The sequence below is a fragment of the Monodelphis domestica genome, chromosome 4 (assembly GCF_027887165.1).
Source record: "Monodelphis domestica isolate mMonDom1 chromosome 4, mMonDom1.pri, whole genome shotgun sequence".
NCBI lineage: Eukaryota > Metazoa > Chordata > Mammalia > Didelphimorphia > Didelphidae > Monodelphis > Monodelphis domestica.
Window position 1 is genome coordinate 197734344 of NC_077230.1, and position 16921 is coordinate 197751264.

Genomic DNA, 16921 nt, shown 5'->3' on the forward strand with positions numbered 1-16921 from the left:
GGGAAAAAAATTTTTTACAAAGGTCTCGTTTTTCAAATATTTAGAGAACTAAGTCAAATGTACAATAATATAAGCTACTCCTAAATTGGTCAAAGAATATAAGTAGGCAGTTTTCAGATAAAGAAATTAAAGCTATCAATAATCATTTGAAGAAATTTTCTAAATCACTCGATTAGAGAAATGCAAATTAAAACAATTCCAAGTTACTACCTCACACCTCTCAGGTTGGCCAGTATGATACTAAAGGAAAGTGATTAATGTTGGCAAGAATATGACAAAATTGGGGAACTGATATATTGCTGGTGGAATTGTGAACTGATCCAACCACTCTGAAGGATAAAACAGTGCAATTTCTTTGATCCTGTAATACCACCAAGTCTTTATTCCAAGGAGGTTTTTTAAAAAGGTGGAGAAGGACCAACTTGTAAAAAAATATCTAAAATAGCTCTTTTTTGTGGTGGCCAAGAATTGGAAATTAAGATGATGTCCACCAGTTGGGGAATGGTTGACCAGATTGTGCTATAAGATAATGCAAATACTGTGGTGCTATAAAAAATGATGAACAGTGTAATAATTATTTGTGGATGGTATTAGTTGGTCTTGAAGAGGCTATTGTTTGTGAGCAGTTGAGATGATGAAAAGGAGAAGTCTAGGTGGAGTGACTCTCACTGTTCTCTCTCACTCACTCTTCCTAGACTGTGATACAGAGGGAGTAACTCAGGAAATTGTGAATCCCCTTTTGTAAATAAGTGAAGGGGAGGTGAAGGGAAGTCTCCCCTATTGGGTGATGAAAGGGGTGTCCCCCAATTCCCAAGCATGGATAGGCCAGGGAGACAAGCCCTGTCTGCTGACTTAGTGGGAGAGGGGTTTTGATCAGCATCAGTGATGGCTGATCAGTACCTCAGTGAGTAGCTCCTCCAAACCTCTTTTGAATGAATGCCTTTTGAAATATCTGAATGCGTTTAGATAGTTTAATAAATATTGGATATTAGGAAGTGGGGGAAATTGGTTAGAGGGTAGCGGTGTCCCTGATTTCTAAGTCCCTTCAAGGTCCTTTCGTTCTGTCAGCTTCAGAGCCAGATCAGAACTTCTCTTCACCTCCCAACTATCTCAAGCTAAACCAAATACAAAAGGGTTAGAGTAAGGCAGGTGAACTAGGATAAGAGAAAGTCTGGCTCTCAGTCTGAGAGTCTAAGACCCTTCACAGGTTTCTATGAGACCTGAATCTCTCTTTTGGTATTATTAGAGATATTAGGATGTAGAAACACTCTTCTGGAGAAGTCACAGGGCTATTCACTTGGATAGGCTCTTGGCAATTCTCTAGCAAGGTAAAACACTTCCTTTCACCTTGAGATCCACTCTCTAAAAGCCTAGACTTCCTCTCAGAGTTCTCCCAGGTCACTGTTCTTTTCCCATGCTTCTCTTCTTCCAACTGTCTTTGCCCATCAATCATGACTTCTTCCATAGTTCCATCCTCACCTTTGCATGCTGGCCTTACAAGAGGATAATTTCAGAAAGATCTGGAAAGACCTACATGAATTGAGGTAGAGTGAAATAAGCAGAATCAAGACAACATTATCCACAGTAACAGCAATATTGTGGAATGATCATCTACTCTTGGCAATACAATGATCCAGGACAATTATGAAAAACTTATGGCAAATATCGCTATCCACCTCCAGAGAAAGAATTGTTAGAGTTGGAATGCAGATCAAAGCATACAACTTTTCACTTTAGTATTTAGGTTTTTATTTGGGGGTTTCATTTTATGTGATTATTCTCTTATAAAAATGAATAATATGGAAATATGTTTTACATGATATTACATGTATAACCCAGATCAAATTGCTTACCATCTCTGGTATAAGAATTTAAATTTCAGTTTTATGCTAAATATGAGAATTCTGAAGTAATGTTGTAGTCACCAATTTAAAACTATTACAGCTTAAGTCAAAATGACTTTAGCAGCTTTATTTACTGAGGTGGAAAGAGTGAAAGTGGAAAAATGTAGATAAAGAGACATAAAGTACTGCCTAGCTACCAATACTCTGAGTTTAATTCTAATGTCTCCAGACTGCAAATGTGAATCCAAAAGCTAATCTCATCAGAATCCAAAGTCCTAATTAGGAAGCTGAAATCTGAAGAGCCAGGAGATGCTGAAGAATCTTATGAGAACCTTCAGTGCACAAGAGGCAAAGACTGCCAAGAATCTCACCAGAACTAACCAAGGAAGGAATTACTCCAACTCAATACCGCAGGATCCAAGGAAAGAGTGCCTCCTCCAGTTTGGCTCACCTACGCAGAGTCTGAGACAGAATCCTTGAGCTGGCCTTTTTAAAGCAGTTTTCTCGATGTCATTTCCTGTCACTTCCCCACTTTATGGCAACCAATTGCAGTCTTTCAATTTGCCTAGCACTGCCCAGGGTGGGGGGCATTGGCCTCTGGAGTTGTCACCCACTCTAGCAAGTGACTTGTGAACTGTCATACTTAGTGACTGCTAAGGTACTAAGTAGGGGTCCTTAAGTTTTTAATTGATTAACTTAAAAGTTGTTGATTGATAGACAGAGAGTTTGATTCACTTTCACACTGGGAAAAGGAGAGAGAAAGACATTTTAGATCATATAACTTCAGAAAACTCTTCACTTTTAGTCTATAATAATATAATACGTTGACTTATTTTTAGGCAGACTGTTGGATCCTTTTTAAAAATACTTCTGGGAGACCAGGGTTTGTATAACTGAAAATCTGTTACTCTAAAAAAGAACTACATTTCCTGGGAGCCCACTGACTTCCTGTCATTACGTACTTCCTATAGACAGGAGATAAATATTGAGTGGGCAGTCTTTCCCTTCTCTCTTTGTCATGATGACATGGAGCTTGGTGGTGGTAAGCTAAGCACAGGAATTTTAAACAGGTTGATCAGCCATGGGCATGTGGTCTTTCTTTTGTATCTTCTTTATTCTTTGACTTCTAATGATCATTAATAAACCTCCTAAAATATAACATTTTTATTATCGAGATTAATTTTAATTTTTACAGGGTGGATTTAAAGTACTAAGTACTACAGCTGCAAGGTAGTACAGTGGATAGAGCTTCAGGCCTAGATTCAGGAGGACCTGGATTCAAATTAGACTTCAAACACTTTCCAGTTGTGTAACCCTGGAGCAAGTCACTTAATCCTGATTGTCTAGTTCTTGCTGCTCTTTTGTCTTAGAAGGAAGGAACAATGGAAGGAAGGAAGAAACAAAGAACAAACTATAAGTACTCAGAAAATGGGCAATAATTGATAGCTTAGAAAGAATTTCATTCCTTTTTGAGTATATGGTTAGATATGGAAAAGAAGATAGTATGAGAAGGGAAAAGACGGATTTTCCCTTCACATACCCCAAATATTATTACTTTGGGTACATCAGATGTGTACCCTTTTATATTTTTATAGTTATCTAATTAATAGAGTTTTCTAAGTTCTTTCCTAGTTTGTTTTTTGTTGTTGTTGTTAATTTTTTTAATACATTTTCTTTTGCCCATTTATTGATGGCTTAAAGTCTATTTATTTTTTGATGGGTGTTATCTCTTTGAAGGGGTATTTCCCCAAATGGTGCAGAAACTCATTTGATATGTGCTCATAATGTACTACTGAAGTCTACAAGTTCTAAAATTTACCTTTGTATTTCCTTTTAGGTCACTCATATTCTCAATGTTGCCTGTGGAGTTGAAAATGCTTTCCTTAATGACTTTACGTATAAGAACATTTCTATCCTGGATCTACCTGAAACCAATATCATATCTTATTTTCCAGAGTGCTTTGAATTTATTGAAGAAGCCAAACTGAAGGTAAGGGAAATTAGGTGGTACAGTGGATAAAGTGTTGGACCTGGAATCAGTGAGGTCTGAGTTCAAATCCTGCCATAGAAATTTAACAGCTGAATGACCCTAGGCATATCAGTCTGTCTTAGTTTGTAAAATCGTAATAATAGCACCTACCTCCCAGGGCAACTGTGAGGATAAAAAAATTGTGTAAAACAATTTCAAATTTTAAAGTAATATATATAAATGTTAGTGACTATTTTGATATGTGGTTCACCAAACAAAATTCAGAAATGTAATAATACCAATCCTAGAAAAATCACTTATAAAATTTCTCCCAACATGAGAATTTAATTCATATACATTCCTAATGATTCTCTTTTTATGCTTCCCATTGCATTTTTCTTCTCAATGGAAATTTTTTAGACTCAATCCTATTCTCTTCCACTTACTGTATGTTACTCTTCTGAGAAATTTTAGGAAGTAAAATTCTTCCTTTGAAATATGTAGAGATAACTTCCTTTTGAAAGATTTTTTATTTGTTTTTATTTTTATTTTTTAAATTTTATTTATTTAGAATATTTTTTCCATGATTACATGATCTTTCCCCTGACAAACAATTCCACAGGGTTATACATGTATCATTGTTCAAAACCTATTTCCATATTATCAGGATTTGCAATAGAGTGATCTTTTAACACCAAAATCCTAATCATATTCCCATTGAACCATGTGATTGGTCATATGTTTTTCTTCTGCATTTTCTATTCCCACAGTTCTTTTTCTGATGCAAATTGTGTTCTTTCTCATAAATTCCTCTGGATTGTCCTAGATCATTGCATTGCTGCTGGTAGAAAAGTTTGTTACATTTGATTGTGCCATAGTGTATCAGTCTCCGGGTACAATGTTTTCCTGGTTCTGCTACTTTCATTCTGTATCAATTCCTGGAAGTCTTTCCAGTTCACATGGAATTCTTCCAGTTCTTTATTCCTTTCAGCACAATAGTCACCATCACCACCAGATACCATAATTTGTTCAGCCATTCCCCAATCAATGGACACCCCCTCATTTTCCAATTTTTTGCCAACACAAAGAACGGCTATAAATATTTTTGTACAAGTCTTTTTCCTTATTATCTCTTTGGGGTACAAACCCATCAGTGGTATGACTGGGTCAAAGGGCAGGCAGTCTTTTAAAGGCTTTTGGGCATAATTTCAAGTTGTTCTCCAGAATGGTTGGGTAAGTTCACAAGTCCACCAACAATGCATTAGTGTCACAATTTTGCCACATCCCCATCAACATTTATCATTTTCCTTTGCTGCCATATTGACCAGTCTGCTAGGTGTAAGGTGATACCTCAGAGTTGTTTTTATTTGCCCTTTGAAAGTTTATAATAACTGAACTCTGTTATAGTCTGATTTAGGCCTGACAATGTATTTATCAGTTTATTTGACTATTTCACCACTTCAGGAAAGAAATAAGAATCTGTGCTTCTTAACATAGCATTTCAGGGCATTCTGAGAACTAAATGTTGCATTCTTATGACCTAGTCTACTATAATGTGATTTATTGGTATTTGTACTGAAGAACAAGTGAACTATAGCTGATAAGAAGAGAAATGGTCTTTTGACACCAGGACATCACTGAGATATAAGTGCTTCAATTTTTTTCTCACTAACTAGACACTAATGTTGTATTGGATCAAAATCAAGATACATTTGGGGAACTAGGTAGGTATGTTCCATAATGACAATTTCTGATATGGCATGATTTTTGTGAACATAATCTCACAAAATCCATTTTAGGTTAGTAAGGGACAGTAGTAGTAGGTATAGGTTGTGGCTGGTGATAGTCATTTACAAAGAACCAAAACCACTTCCCTGAAATGCACAGCAATTGATAGGTTTGGAATTTAGAATTCATTAAATATCTTGTCTCTCAGCATTTGCACCAGGATTCCTTGCATAAATGTTAATCAATAAACATTTAAGTGACTACTATGTGCTGGACACTGAGCTAATTACTAGGATAGGAAAATCTACAAAATCTTCTAAATATGGTTTTCCATATCTCCTTTACTCAGTAAAGAATTGGTGGAGAAGGCTTTCTGGTTCAGAACCAAAGGCAGTTCAGAATTGTGCCCTTCAAACATTCTGTTACAACTCTAGGGTTGAACATTACGGAAGGGAATAGGTGAGTAACCTGGTGATTTCACTGGCATAGGGAACTTTCAGGTAAGGAAACTTCCTCTGTCAATACAGTTTTCAGTACCTTCTCTACAATTTTAGGGTCCCAGAAAGTTTCCAGGGGCACTTTGATATTAGTAACTTGCCAAGGGTCATGTATATTTCAGAGGCAGGTCTTGGACCCAGGCCCACCTGACATTGATGCCAGCTCTTTTTCTAATATGCCACCTAACTTTCAAACTAATAGAAGAAATCAGATTTTTCACATCACTTTAGCCACTTCCTTAGTTTGATTTCTTCGGAATAAAGAATTAAGGATTGAACTATCACTGATTTTAGGGATTACTCAACTATATTTGTTTATAGTGTGAGAAGCAAAAAAAAAAAGTTGAAACACATTATAATTTGATACTCTTACATACACAGATATTAAGAGGGGAAAATGAAGATTTTCTGTATTTCTTAGCAATATAAAAATGACTATTAAAGGTTGAACACAAAAGTAAAGTCTAGAATAGGACAGGAGATATCAAATTATGAATTATGGCAGCTTATCCAGTTTATTAGCAATTTGTTATTTTTAATCAATAGGCTATGTTTTGAGATGATTAGTTTGTGCTAGGAAATATGTTTTGATTTACTGCTTTGATTTAGACATTTCCCAAACCTTGCATTTTGTACCACGAATACAGAGTTAGCTTATATTTGTGAACTGTTTTGTCTAGCTGATTTATTTAAATAAAAGTTTGGTATTTATATGAATTCATGAATTTAATCATTGTTATTCCATGCTGTGGAACTTATCATTTGTTCAAGTCTTCTCCTAGAGAATATTGTCAAAGACTCAAAAAGTCTAAGTCTAGAACAGACTAAAAAGATTTTTTATTCTAATTTGCTCATTACACTTTTGAGGAAACTGATGACTGGAGAGAGAAGTGACTTGGCCAAAGTCAACACCTACTTAGTTGTAGAGCAGATAGTTAATTCTTGATTTCCACTCACTGCTTATCTTCCTTTAAGGTTACCTTTCCAGTATCACAGTGTAATAGTTGTTAATGACTATTATCTCCTTGAACTTTTCTCCATTTCTCCCAAACTAGTTTCTGGGGTATAGTCTTACAAAGGTCTCTTAGTTTGCTTTTTTCCCCTACCTTTATATTTTCCCAACCTAATAGCAAATCTAGACATGAAGGGTTGTAGAATAAAAGATGAGAATAAACAAAGGAGATGGTATTCATTCAACTTCAAGATACCTTATTTGGTGTTATTTTAAAAACCAAAAATAACCTGTACTTTTTTCTTTGTATACAAAGAAAAAAAAATGATCAAGCAAATTGTATTTTCATTTCTACCTATTTTATTGTTTATTCTGTACATAAGACCAGGAATTTATAGAAGCATCATAGAGTGCTATAAAAAATGTGTTGAATTTAACATCCTACTTTTCTACTAGACTGCCTCCCTCTGCATACCTCCCTCAGCATTGAAGTTTTGTATCTCTCTGACTCAGATGTTGATATGACAAAAAGTAATTCCTACCACTATTTGGAATTGACAATACTAGTGCTTGCCTCCACCAACATATATAATCAAGAGTTAGCCATAATTGAAAAACATATCATCATCATATTAATTTGCAATGCCTCAAAACAAATAGTATGGAAAAATATTATGTCCAATTTTGCAAACCTCCAGTGTTTATTAAACAATTAAGGAATAATGCTGGGAATAAAAGTGCTAGGAATAAAAGATGAAAATGAAACAATCTCTGCTCTCAAGGAGCTTATATACTATAGGGGAAGATAACATGAACATATAAAGTATATACAAAATAAACACAAGATAGTTATATGGGGAGGCACTAAAAGCTAGGGAAATAAAGGAAAGATTTCATGTGGGGGATAGCATATGAGTTGAACTTTGAAGGAACATGTGCATATTTAATAAAATCAAATTTCTGTACAATCCTGGAATAAAGATTATGGGGGGGGGAATCAAAATAATATGACATGGTCTCTTTACTAAAGGAACTTATTATCTACTTGAGTTCTGGATTCATTATAACCTTTGACCAAAGAATACGTTGGAGAATGAGGATAATATCACCATATGTTCATTGTGTGATACCTGGTTTATAGAGTGAAAGGTTTTCCCTTAGTCACTCATATTGTGATTTGAGTTTATTGGAAGAAAAATGTTATATAAATGATTAAGTTATTCCATAGTCTTAAATGCATTGCCACTATTTCTCATTGAAAATGTTTCCAAGAATTGGATCTTTATAAGGATGAATGAAAAAGTAAAATTGCAAGTAAACTCAGGAATCTGTAGAGAAGTGAATTCTTAGAATAGAGACAGCATACCTTTTGGATAGGGTGCTGGTCTTATAGCCCTAAAAATCTGGATTCAAATACTACATGTGATACATTTAAACTAGCTTTTATGACCTTGGGTGAGTATTTAATCTCTCAGTACCTATAGAAAATTGTAGAACAGTTGCCAACTTGCATTGGTTGAGGGAGTTTCCTTCCTCAGAATTTCATATACCATTGAAAACCCAGGTTGGGACAAGAAAAAATTATTTTAGTACAAGTTTATTTTCATCTTTTTTTCTATTTGGGTTCAAAAGAAATATTACACATTACTCTATAACTCTTCCTTACTCATGATTTGCTAATAGGCAAAATTTCTTATTGTTATGAACCTAAATAGACTAGCCCAACAAGTGATGCTCATTTCAGATCAGAAAACGTAGGGACTGAAATATTGTCTATTCTGTCACTACAGAGTACCACATTTCATTTAGATCATTAATTTTTAAAAAGCACAAAGCTAGCCAACCTGTATCAAGACTGTTCCATCAGATCTATCACTTTCATTATTGATAGCATAAACCCTCATCAGCATTTGTTTTATAGTGTGTCTCTTTTCACTTGTAAAGTATCCTTTACAAGTTACCTGAAACGGTTTTCACTTATTGACCTCATTTCAGTGTCCAATTACAGTTTCCATTTCATATTGTTGCAAGCTCTTAATGTTATTATTCCACTTAATTCACAAGCTTAATTAATTTTCAGGTACTTTCTTGCTTTTATAAATACTTCTTAGTTTATAAAGAGGATTTGGCAATATTGAATTCAAACATATACCAAACGTAAGATAAAATTAACAGATTAGAAAAAAAGAGAAAAGAGAAAGGACACACTAAATTTAAAAATCCACCTATTTCAGAATTTCACTAAAGTTAATGTTAAAAAAATGACTACATGTTCCTGGAAACATGTTACTTCTTCCAAAATATTTCCTGTACCTCTTTTAGTTCTTTTCGTTAGAACCTACCATTTTATCGATTTTAGCAATTGTAAGAGAAATAAAAGCAGAAGCATATTTTAGTGTTAAACAAAATTGTTTTTTAACTCATTCGTATTTAAAAATATTTCTAGTTGATACTGCTTGACCTTTCACTACGTCATCTTTAGCAAGAATTGGGTAGTCAAAATGAAATACAGTAATACAGGAGATCAAAGGGGCCATAGGTTAACCATATGACTGGAAAACAGCTTTATTTTGACTTTTAGACTTGTTATTCTTACATCTTCAAAATAATATTTCTGACTTACCATAATAAAGATAGAGCTTAACTTGTTCCTTTTTCTGTTGCTTTTGTGTTTTATTTTTCTTATTTCATTGAGGTTTAATTTTACTATCCTTAACTTTTTTTTTTCCAAACTAGGCTTAAAATTTAAAATATCTAATTTTTCTTTTCTCCTTTCTTATCTCACCTTCCATTAATCTGTCCTTAGATCATGAGGCATAGCAAGACCTTTTCTTTTATGCTTTTGGTTGAAATTCTTCTTTGTGAAGATCTTTGTACTATAGCTCTCAGCTTTAATGAAAATCAGATTGATCAGATCCCCTTTTGAAGAATAATTGGAATAAGAAATTTTTTTAAAAGAATAGTTTGAATAAAAAACTAAAAAGGTTGAACTGCACGATTCCATTTTCTACTTTAAATTAATTACTAAAGGAAACTTCCCTCAACCAGTGCAAGTTAGCAACTGTCCTACAACTTCCTACTAGGCACTGAAAAATTAACTGAGAGTTTTTGTTTTGCTACTTGGTCACGATTTTAAAGTTACTTAATGTTTGCTTTGCTCAGAGTACAATGAATGTACAGTAGTCAGAAATGAATCCAAAAGAGAATGAACCTAATGGGAACAGCAACTGTTCCTTTCTTAATAGCTAGATCAAAAGTCTGATTCTTCTTCCAAGTATTTTTTTTTGGGGGGGGGAATATTTATTGTACCTAGTTTGCCTCAGGGTTCATCTTTTAGTTTTACGGATTTTTGTTGTCTTAATTTAAAATGTACTTACATTCTTTATATATTCTTTTTCTACTTAAAAACATAATGATACTATTACCAGCTTTACTGATGTCATTAAATTGCAAAAAAAAAAAAGATACAATTGCAATTTTAAGTTTCCAAACTGATTTGGGGAGCACTTATGTGTCCTTAAAGAGGAGAATGTTTTCTAAACATTGCATGTGGTGGATTATATTTTTATAATCCAAGAAGAGATATATAGTATATTTTATGATAATTGTAAATGGTGTATGCAGTGAACCTGATAATGTTTCTCAAATGAACATGAATTTTTTTTTTTCTTGAAGGATGGAGTGGTTCTTGTTCATTGCAATGCAGGAGTCTCCAGGGCTGCTGCAATTATAATTGGCTTCCTGATGAGTACTGAAGAAATCACATTTACCAGTGCCTTTTCTTTGGTGAAAAATGCAAGACCTGCTATATGCCCAAATTCAGGCTTCATGGAACAGCTTCGAGCATATCAACAGTGAAAAAAAAAATATGGCAATAAGTAATTGGGCACAATAAAATTCAGGAAGCAGATGAAGCCAACAATTTGTTAAATGGCATTTCAACAGATGATGTGAAACTATAACTTCTGAATTGACCTTTTAAAACCAAGTTTTTAGGATAGAATGGCAGAAAGCAAACTCTTTCCTTTTACTACCCTTGAAGTGTAAACCGAGGCAACTCAATTATCTAGAGCTTCAACCTAAATGAATTTGTTAAAATAGTGTTGCTTAGTCTTCAGTATTTCTAATGTGTGATAGAATGCTTTTTTGAATTGCATAAACCAAATAACATTGGCATTACTAATTGTGTTAACTTCTTTGAAGGAAATGATAAAAGTAGTCTTGAATTTTGTATTTGAATATTAAAAGAACCAATGATTGGAAACTTTTGGTGTTTTTATCTATTCCAGCAATTGTTCTTATAAAGATACATACCAAAATACTGCTTGACTTGTACAAGTTTAGAAAAATTGAGTTATCACCTTAGAGAGATTTTTGTCTGAATTCCTTTTCAGATAAAAATAAATAATAAACTCCCTGAAGGGCATACTTACAACCAAAAGACTTATTCAGAGAGTATACAATTATAATATACATAGAACTTGAGTATCCTTTCATCAGAATTCATTGTCTTTTAACTTTTTTTTTTTAGTCTCATAATTGTTAGGTAGCTTTTGTCCCTAGGGCTATTCACTCCCTCCTTCCTGCCCCTTACACATAGGTACTTACAATATCTTCTGATTTATATATTCTTTTATTGTCAATAAGAACCCTTCTCATCCTGGATTCTTTTTTTTTTTTGCTTTTGTTAGCTTCTATTTTATAAAGTTTTTGGAAGTCTTAGATTTCTGAAAAATATTCTGTATACTGAAAGCCCTGTTTGTCAGAAGTGAACTTAAAGCTCACATAGATAATAAAGCAAAAATATCTAGTGAATTTTATTTGATATTGTTCAATTCCATTATATAAAATGGTTTAAGAAATGAAAAACAAAAAATTTAAGTTTTAAAATTTTAATAAATAATTTGGACCTAATTCTCATGGAGTCTGGACACATTTTCAACCCCGCCTCTTACTATAGGCCTTGAATAAATTATTTCATTACTTTTGCTTTTGTATATTTGAGAAAGAATGATCTCTGCCTATTATAAAACCACCTGGAGATTTTATTTTTTAGCTCTTTTAAATGTTTTCAAACAGAAGCACTATTTCTAGGAATACATTATTGATAATGACATAAAATATACATCCCTAATCCTATTTGTGAGATTTGTATTAAAAGTTTTCCCTTCATATTTTATAATTCAAGAAATAGTAGAAACCAAAGAGGAAAAATTGTTGATTCTTTTATAAACACAACACATTTGAGTAAGTATATTCCTTTCAAATAAATTGAAAAGTATTCATTGAAAAAGTATACAGTTAACTCAGACACTTCCTAGCTGTGTGACCCTGGGCAAGTCACTTAACCCCTATTGCCTAGCCCTTACCACTCTTCTGTCTTACCAATACACAGTATTGACTCCAAGACAGAAGGTAAGGGTTTAAAAAAAAAAGAAAAAGTGTGCAGTTAAGAAGCTGTGTCTTCTATGCTGCTCTCATGAGTAAAGGGTTTAAAAAGTGACAAATAAGTTGTGTACTTTGAAACAATTGCCTGAAAAGTTGTCTTTGGAGCTGAAGCCTTTTACCACATAGTAATCCTGAGAAACAGTATAAAACAAACCAACTCAAAGTGAACAGTTTGAAAATGACCAATGCAAGTACCTCTGCCCCATTGAATGTCAGGACTTCTCCATGGTATTCTCTCTAGTCATTATTGCCAAGGATTCATAGATGTTCTAAATGTCCCCTTCTTCGTGCTAATGACAGCATTGATATGAACGTATTTCCTTTTTTCCTGGTGATATTAAGTTTTAGTCTATCAAGAATTGAAACGTAATGTCCATTAAAAATCATAGAACATATAATTTGGTATGGAATTTGTATCTGGACTTCTTGTCTGTGTCATTCTGGTTTTATGACATATAACATGTACTTACCATACCTTCTTTTTGGTAAAGATCCTGTTTTAGTAGTTTGTTGTTTCTAAGAATGGAATCTAAGAGATTAAATCTTTCCCCCAAAACCCTATTTGTTGGCAAGACAGTAGTCATATATAGGTTCATGGATGATTTCATGTAGAGAAATTAATCTGTAGAACTTATCTTGAGTGGTATAAAGCTGTTTTGAAAAGAAACTCTATTATGATCCCACTATCTAACATTATGAATCAAAAAATATGTAGATACCAAATGTCAGTGTTTTGGTAGAGGAAAAAAATCTTCCATATATAGGCCCATCTGTGCAGTTTTGATTTTGGCTGTGTCCCTGAAGTTATAACTTAAATAGATTTTTTTCCTGTCATGCTTGATTATTTATATCTAGAATAAAAGAAAAAAATAAAGTTCATATTTGCTCAAAATTATAAGTAGAAAAGAAATAAAATATGGGCTTCACTTATTTATAAAGGCAGGCTTAGATAAAAAAATTCCCTTTTTTATCTTGAAAGTTACTTTTTGGTTTTACTTAAGTAACTATTGTATCTACATAATACTTTAAATTTATCTAATGATACGGATAATTTTTGGAATATCTAAATTCTCCTTTTATTTCCCCTTTAAGTCACCAGATTTAAGGTAAAATTTTAACCATGATGATTAAGCCACTATGACAACAACATTGAGAGAAAGAAAAATATAATGTTTTAAATCCTCATTGGTATATCTTTTTTCTTTTTTTTCCCCATTAAGACATATAAGTATAGCATTTGGAAAGTATTCTTCAGGAACTGGGCAACCTACTTTCTTTTTGACTGAATCATTTCAATGGAAAAAACCTGAAAACTTGGCAAGATGAATATAAGTGAGTCAAGCATTTCAAATGTGTGAGGAACTCAAAATGTTCCTAATATTGAAAGGAAGATTGAGTTTGACACAATGAATTTCTCAACTATATGCCATCCGGAAGATATACTTAGAACAAGTTACCAAGACTAATAAATTACAAACAGAAGTACAGGTACATGACTGAGCCTAAATGCTTAATGTGAGTCATTGCTGGACTAAATAAAACAAAAAACAAACTTTTGAAAGGGCTTTACAATTGTTTTAGCCACTATTTAACCATTCTTTATAGCCTTAAGTCAACTTAGGTGGAAGACTTTGGAATTCTTATTTATAAATGTAACTATCTCTGAAGGTTTTATTGTACTATTGTTACCATTCATGCAGGTGAAGCTAACAAGTAAGAAACCAGAGTGTTTGCCTCTTGTGATTTAGAAAATTAGACATTTATTTTGTACGCACATTTATAATTTACCCTGTACTAAAGTACTTTTGGTAGGTGTAAAGATACTTGATTTAAAAACAATAAATTTAATGGTTTTTTTTTCTCTTATGTCAACCTTTTGGTTTCTTTGTGAGTTTTTGTTTTGAAGTGATTAAAGTGCTTCAAGCTATTTTAGATTAGGGAAGAAAATCCATTGACCACACAACTGAATAATTTGAATTATCACTTACCTTTAAGGCTTTAGACAGTCTTGGTGACTTAAGTCATTCCAAGAACGTTTGTGTTTCTTATTAGTAACAAGCAATAGGGGAACATAATTGAATTTTTCTTACCACTGAAATGCTAGTATAAAACAATGTTAGAGTCACAATGTAACCTTTAATATAATAACCCCTGGAGTATATCACACTAAGGGACTGAAAGAGAATATTCTATTGGTTTGAATTTAACTCTTAATATGAGATGTATATGATATAAAAAAATAGGTAGACCATTCCTTCTTATCTCATATACTCCTTATTCATATCCTTCCTTAACTTCTTCATGAAGAATCAACTTTACCTGCTAATGACCGTCCTCTGGTTCTTTTACATTTGAGGTCTCCAGCCTATGGTGCTTATCCTTGATTCACTACTTATCTTTGACTCAACTTCTTTCCCAGTTTTACAGAGAATCATAGATTTTAAAATGGAAGGTTTTATAGAGACCACTTAATCTAAACTGCTACATTTTACAGATGGTAAAATTGAGACTCAGAGAAGAAAGGGATGAAGTGACATGCCACAGATACCCAGCTTGTAAGTCAGATTCATACTCAGGTCCTTTGATACCAAATCTGGTATCTTTTCTACTATATCAGACAGCTTCTCTGTGACATATTTTATGCCACTTCAAAGACATATCATTGACAATATTCTGAAGTTTTCTTATATACACCATGTGTTTTTTCCATTGCCATTTGGATCACCTGCAATTTTGATTCTTTTGAAATTGTGGGGCTCCATGATTTGGAATTTTGGTACATATACTATCATGAGCATACTGGTGTTATAGAGACAATTGGGATTTTACATCATCAAGTAGCTTAGATGCACTGAAAGCATTGTGAATTTCCTGAACATGGTCCACCTCAGTTTCCTCTGGGCCCAACTTTTACATGTGGATCACCTGTCTAGAAATATGTATTTTGAAGGACTAAATTGTCTATCCTTCCAGGTACATGTCTGTCTGGTCATTATATATTTTTTCAATCACATTACTTTTCTGGTGTGGATGATTAAACCCATTTCTCAAATAAACATGGGTTTCCTGAAACAGGCTTCACAATATTTTAGGTTTGGTGGAATTAGTTTGTTGTCATCTATGAACAGGAAAATTTTTAGATTATTTTTTATTTACTAAATTAACTTATTTTAAAGTATTTTCCCAAAGTTACATGATTCAAGTTCTCTTCCTCCCCTTTTCCCTCCCCCCTCCTGGAGCTGACCAGCAATTCCACTGGGTTATACACATATTATCATTCAATACCTATTTCCACATTATTCATTTTCATAATAGAGTAGTTTTTTAAACCAAAACCCCAAATCCTATACCCATATCATTTTTAGGCTTTTGTCATCAACAAGGAATCCCTCTTCTATTTGGAGTGTGTAGAACATCCTCCATGATTCTGGCAAATACCTTTGGTTTACTGCTGATATTTGATGAATCACTAAATAAAGTTATTGCAAATTTTGATGTTATAGAATCTTATTATTTTAACACATATAAGATATACATTATATAAGAATAATTTTAAGGCAAAATTTTGTTTTACTGAATGAAATGGTTTTAGGATATCAATCAATAATAGTGAGCTTTTTACTTTCTTCTCTTTCTCCATAGTGTGAATGCTAAGTGGTAGTCTATTACAGAAAAATCTTTAAAAGCCTATTTTCTTTGCATGTGTATTTTTTTAAAATCAAAGATATATTCAATGCCTGCATGAACCATTTTCATAAAGATATCATAAAAGTGTGAAAATAGACCTTACGCTTAAGTCCTATTCTTAAGGTTTCATCATGTCTTAGAGGTGACTCCTTGTTCTTGAAGCTCCCTCAGCAAAGGATACATTATTGTAGGTTCTACCAGTCTGGAAAAAGCTTTAGATATAGGAATGTACTGTGTAATGTGCCTGAGGACCAGCCTAGTTAGTAAGTTAATAGAGAACTAACCAAATAGCTAGCTGTGGGGTGATGTATTTTTTGGCCATAGTTGCTTTAGAAGACACTCTTAAGATAAAGAGGGACTGAACTCTGAGAGAGTGGAGGGGAGTGCCTGTCCCAGCAAAATTTCTATTCCTTGAAGTGTAGGTCACATGGTATAGTGGAAAGAGTGATGGATTTAGAGTCACAGGATGTTGATTTGAATCAAAGCTCTGACATTTACTTCCCTGGTGACACTGGGCAAATCAATTAATCTCTCTGGGCCTCAGTTTCTTCATCTGTAAAATGAGGCTTTGGACTAGATGGGCCTTAGAGACCATATCTCCCCATGATTCCATATCAGTATGTAAATAGGCATATCGGTTGATGATGTCTTCACAGTTGCCATTCTTGGGGGTTAAAAATAGCATTTGTGTTCTTTAAATAAAAAAATATATGTGTGTATATATATATATATATATACATATATATATATTTCTATCTTTAAAATGGATCCCTGAATGTCTTTGAAATTGTATTCC

General features: G+C 33.3%; 1 protein-coding gene and 1 long non-coding RNA gene across 7 annotated transcripts in view; one reads left to right on the plus strand and one right to left on the minus strand.

Annotated features, from left to right (window-relative positions):
• Window positions 1-14310, plus strand: part of DUSP19 (dual specificity phosphatase 19) — a 29988-nt gene extending 15678 nt beyond the window's left edge. The window contains exons 3-4 of the mRNA XM_003341246.4: window positions 3682-3834; window positions 10666-14310. Of these exons, the coding sequence (XP_003341294.1) occupies window positions 3682-3834; window positions 10666-10848 (336 nt within the window). The 3' untranslated portion in view covers window positions 10849-14310. The remainder of the gene's footprint in view (window positions 1-3681; window positions 3835-10665) is intronic.
• The window catches only part of LOC107652403 (uncharacterized), a 57962-nt gene that overhangs the window by 19818 nt on the left and 21223 nt on the right, over window positions 1-16921 (minus strand). The window contains exon 2 of one of the 6 annotated variants that reach the window (XR_008911258.1): window positions 12634-13289. The exons of 4 other annotated variants lie outside the window; for them this stretch is intronic. This is a non-coding gene — a long non-coding RNA (uncharacterized LOC107652403). Of the gene's footprint in view, window positions 1-12633; window positions 13290-16921 lie in introns of those variants that run through there. One more of the 6 variants, XR_008911257.1, reaches the window with a different exon arrangement.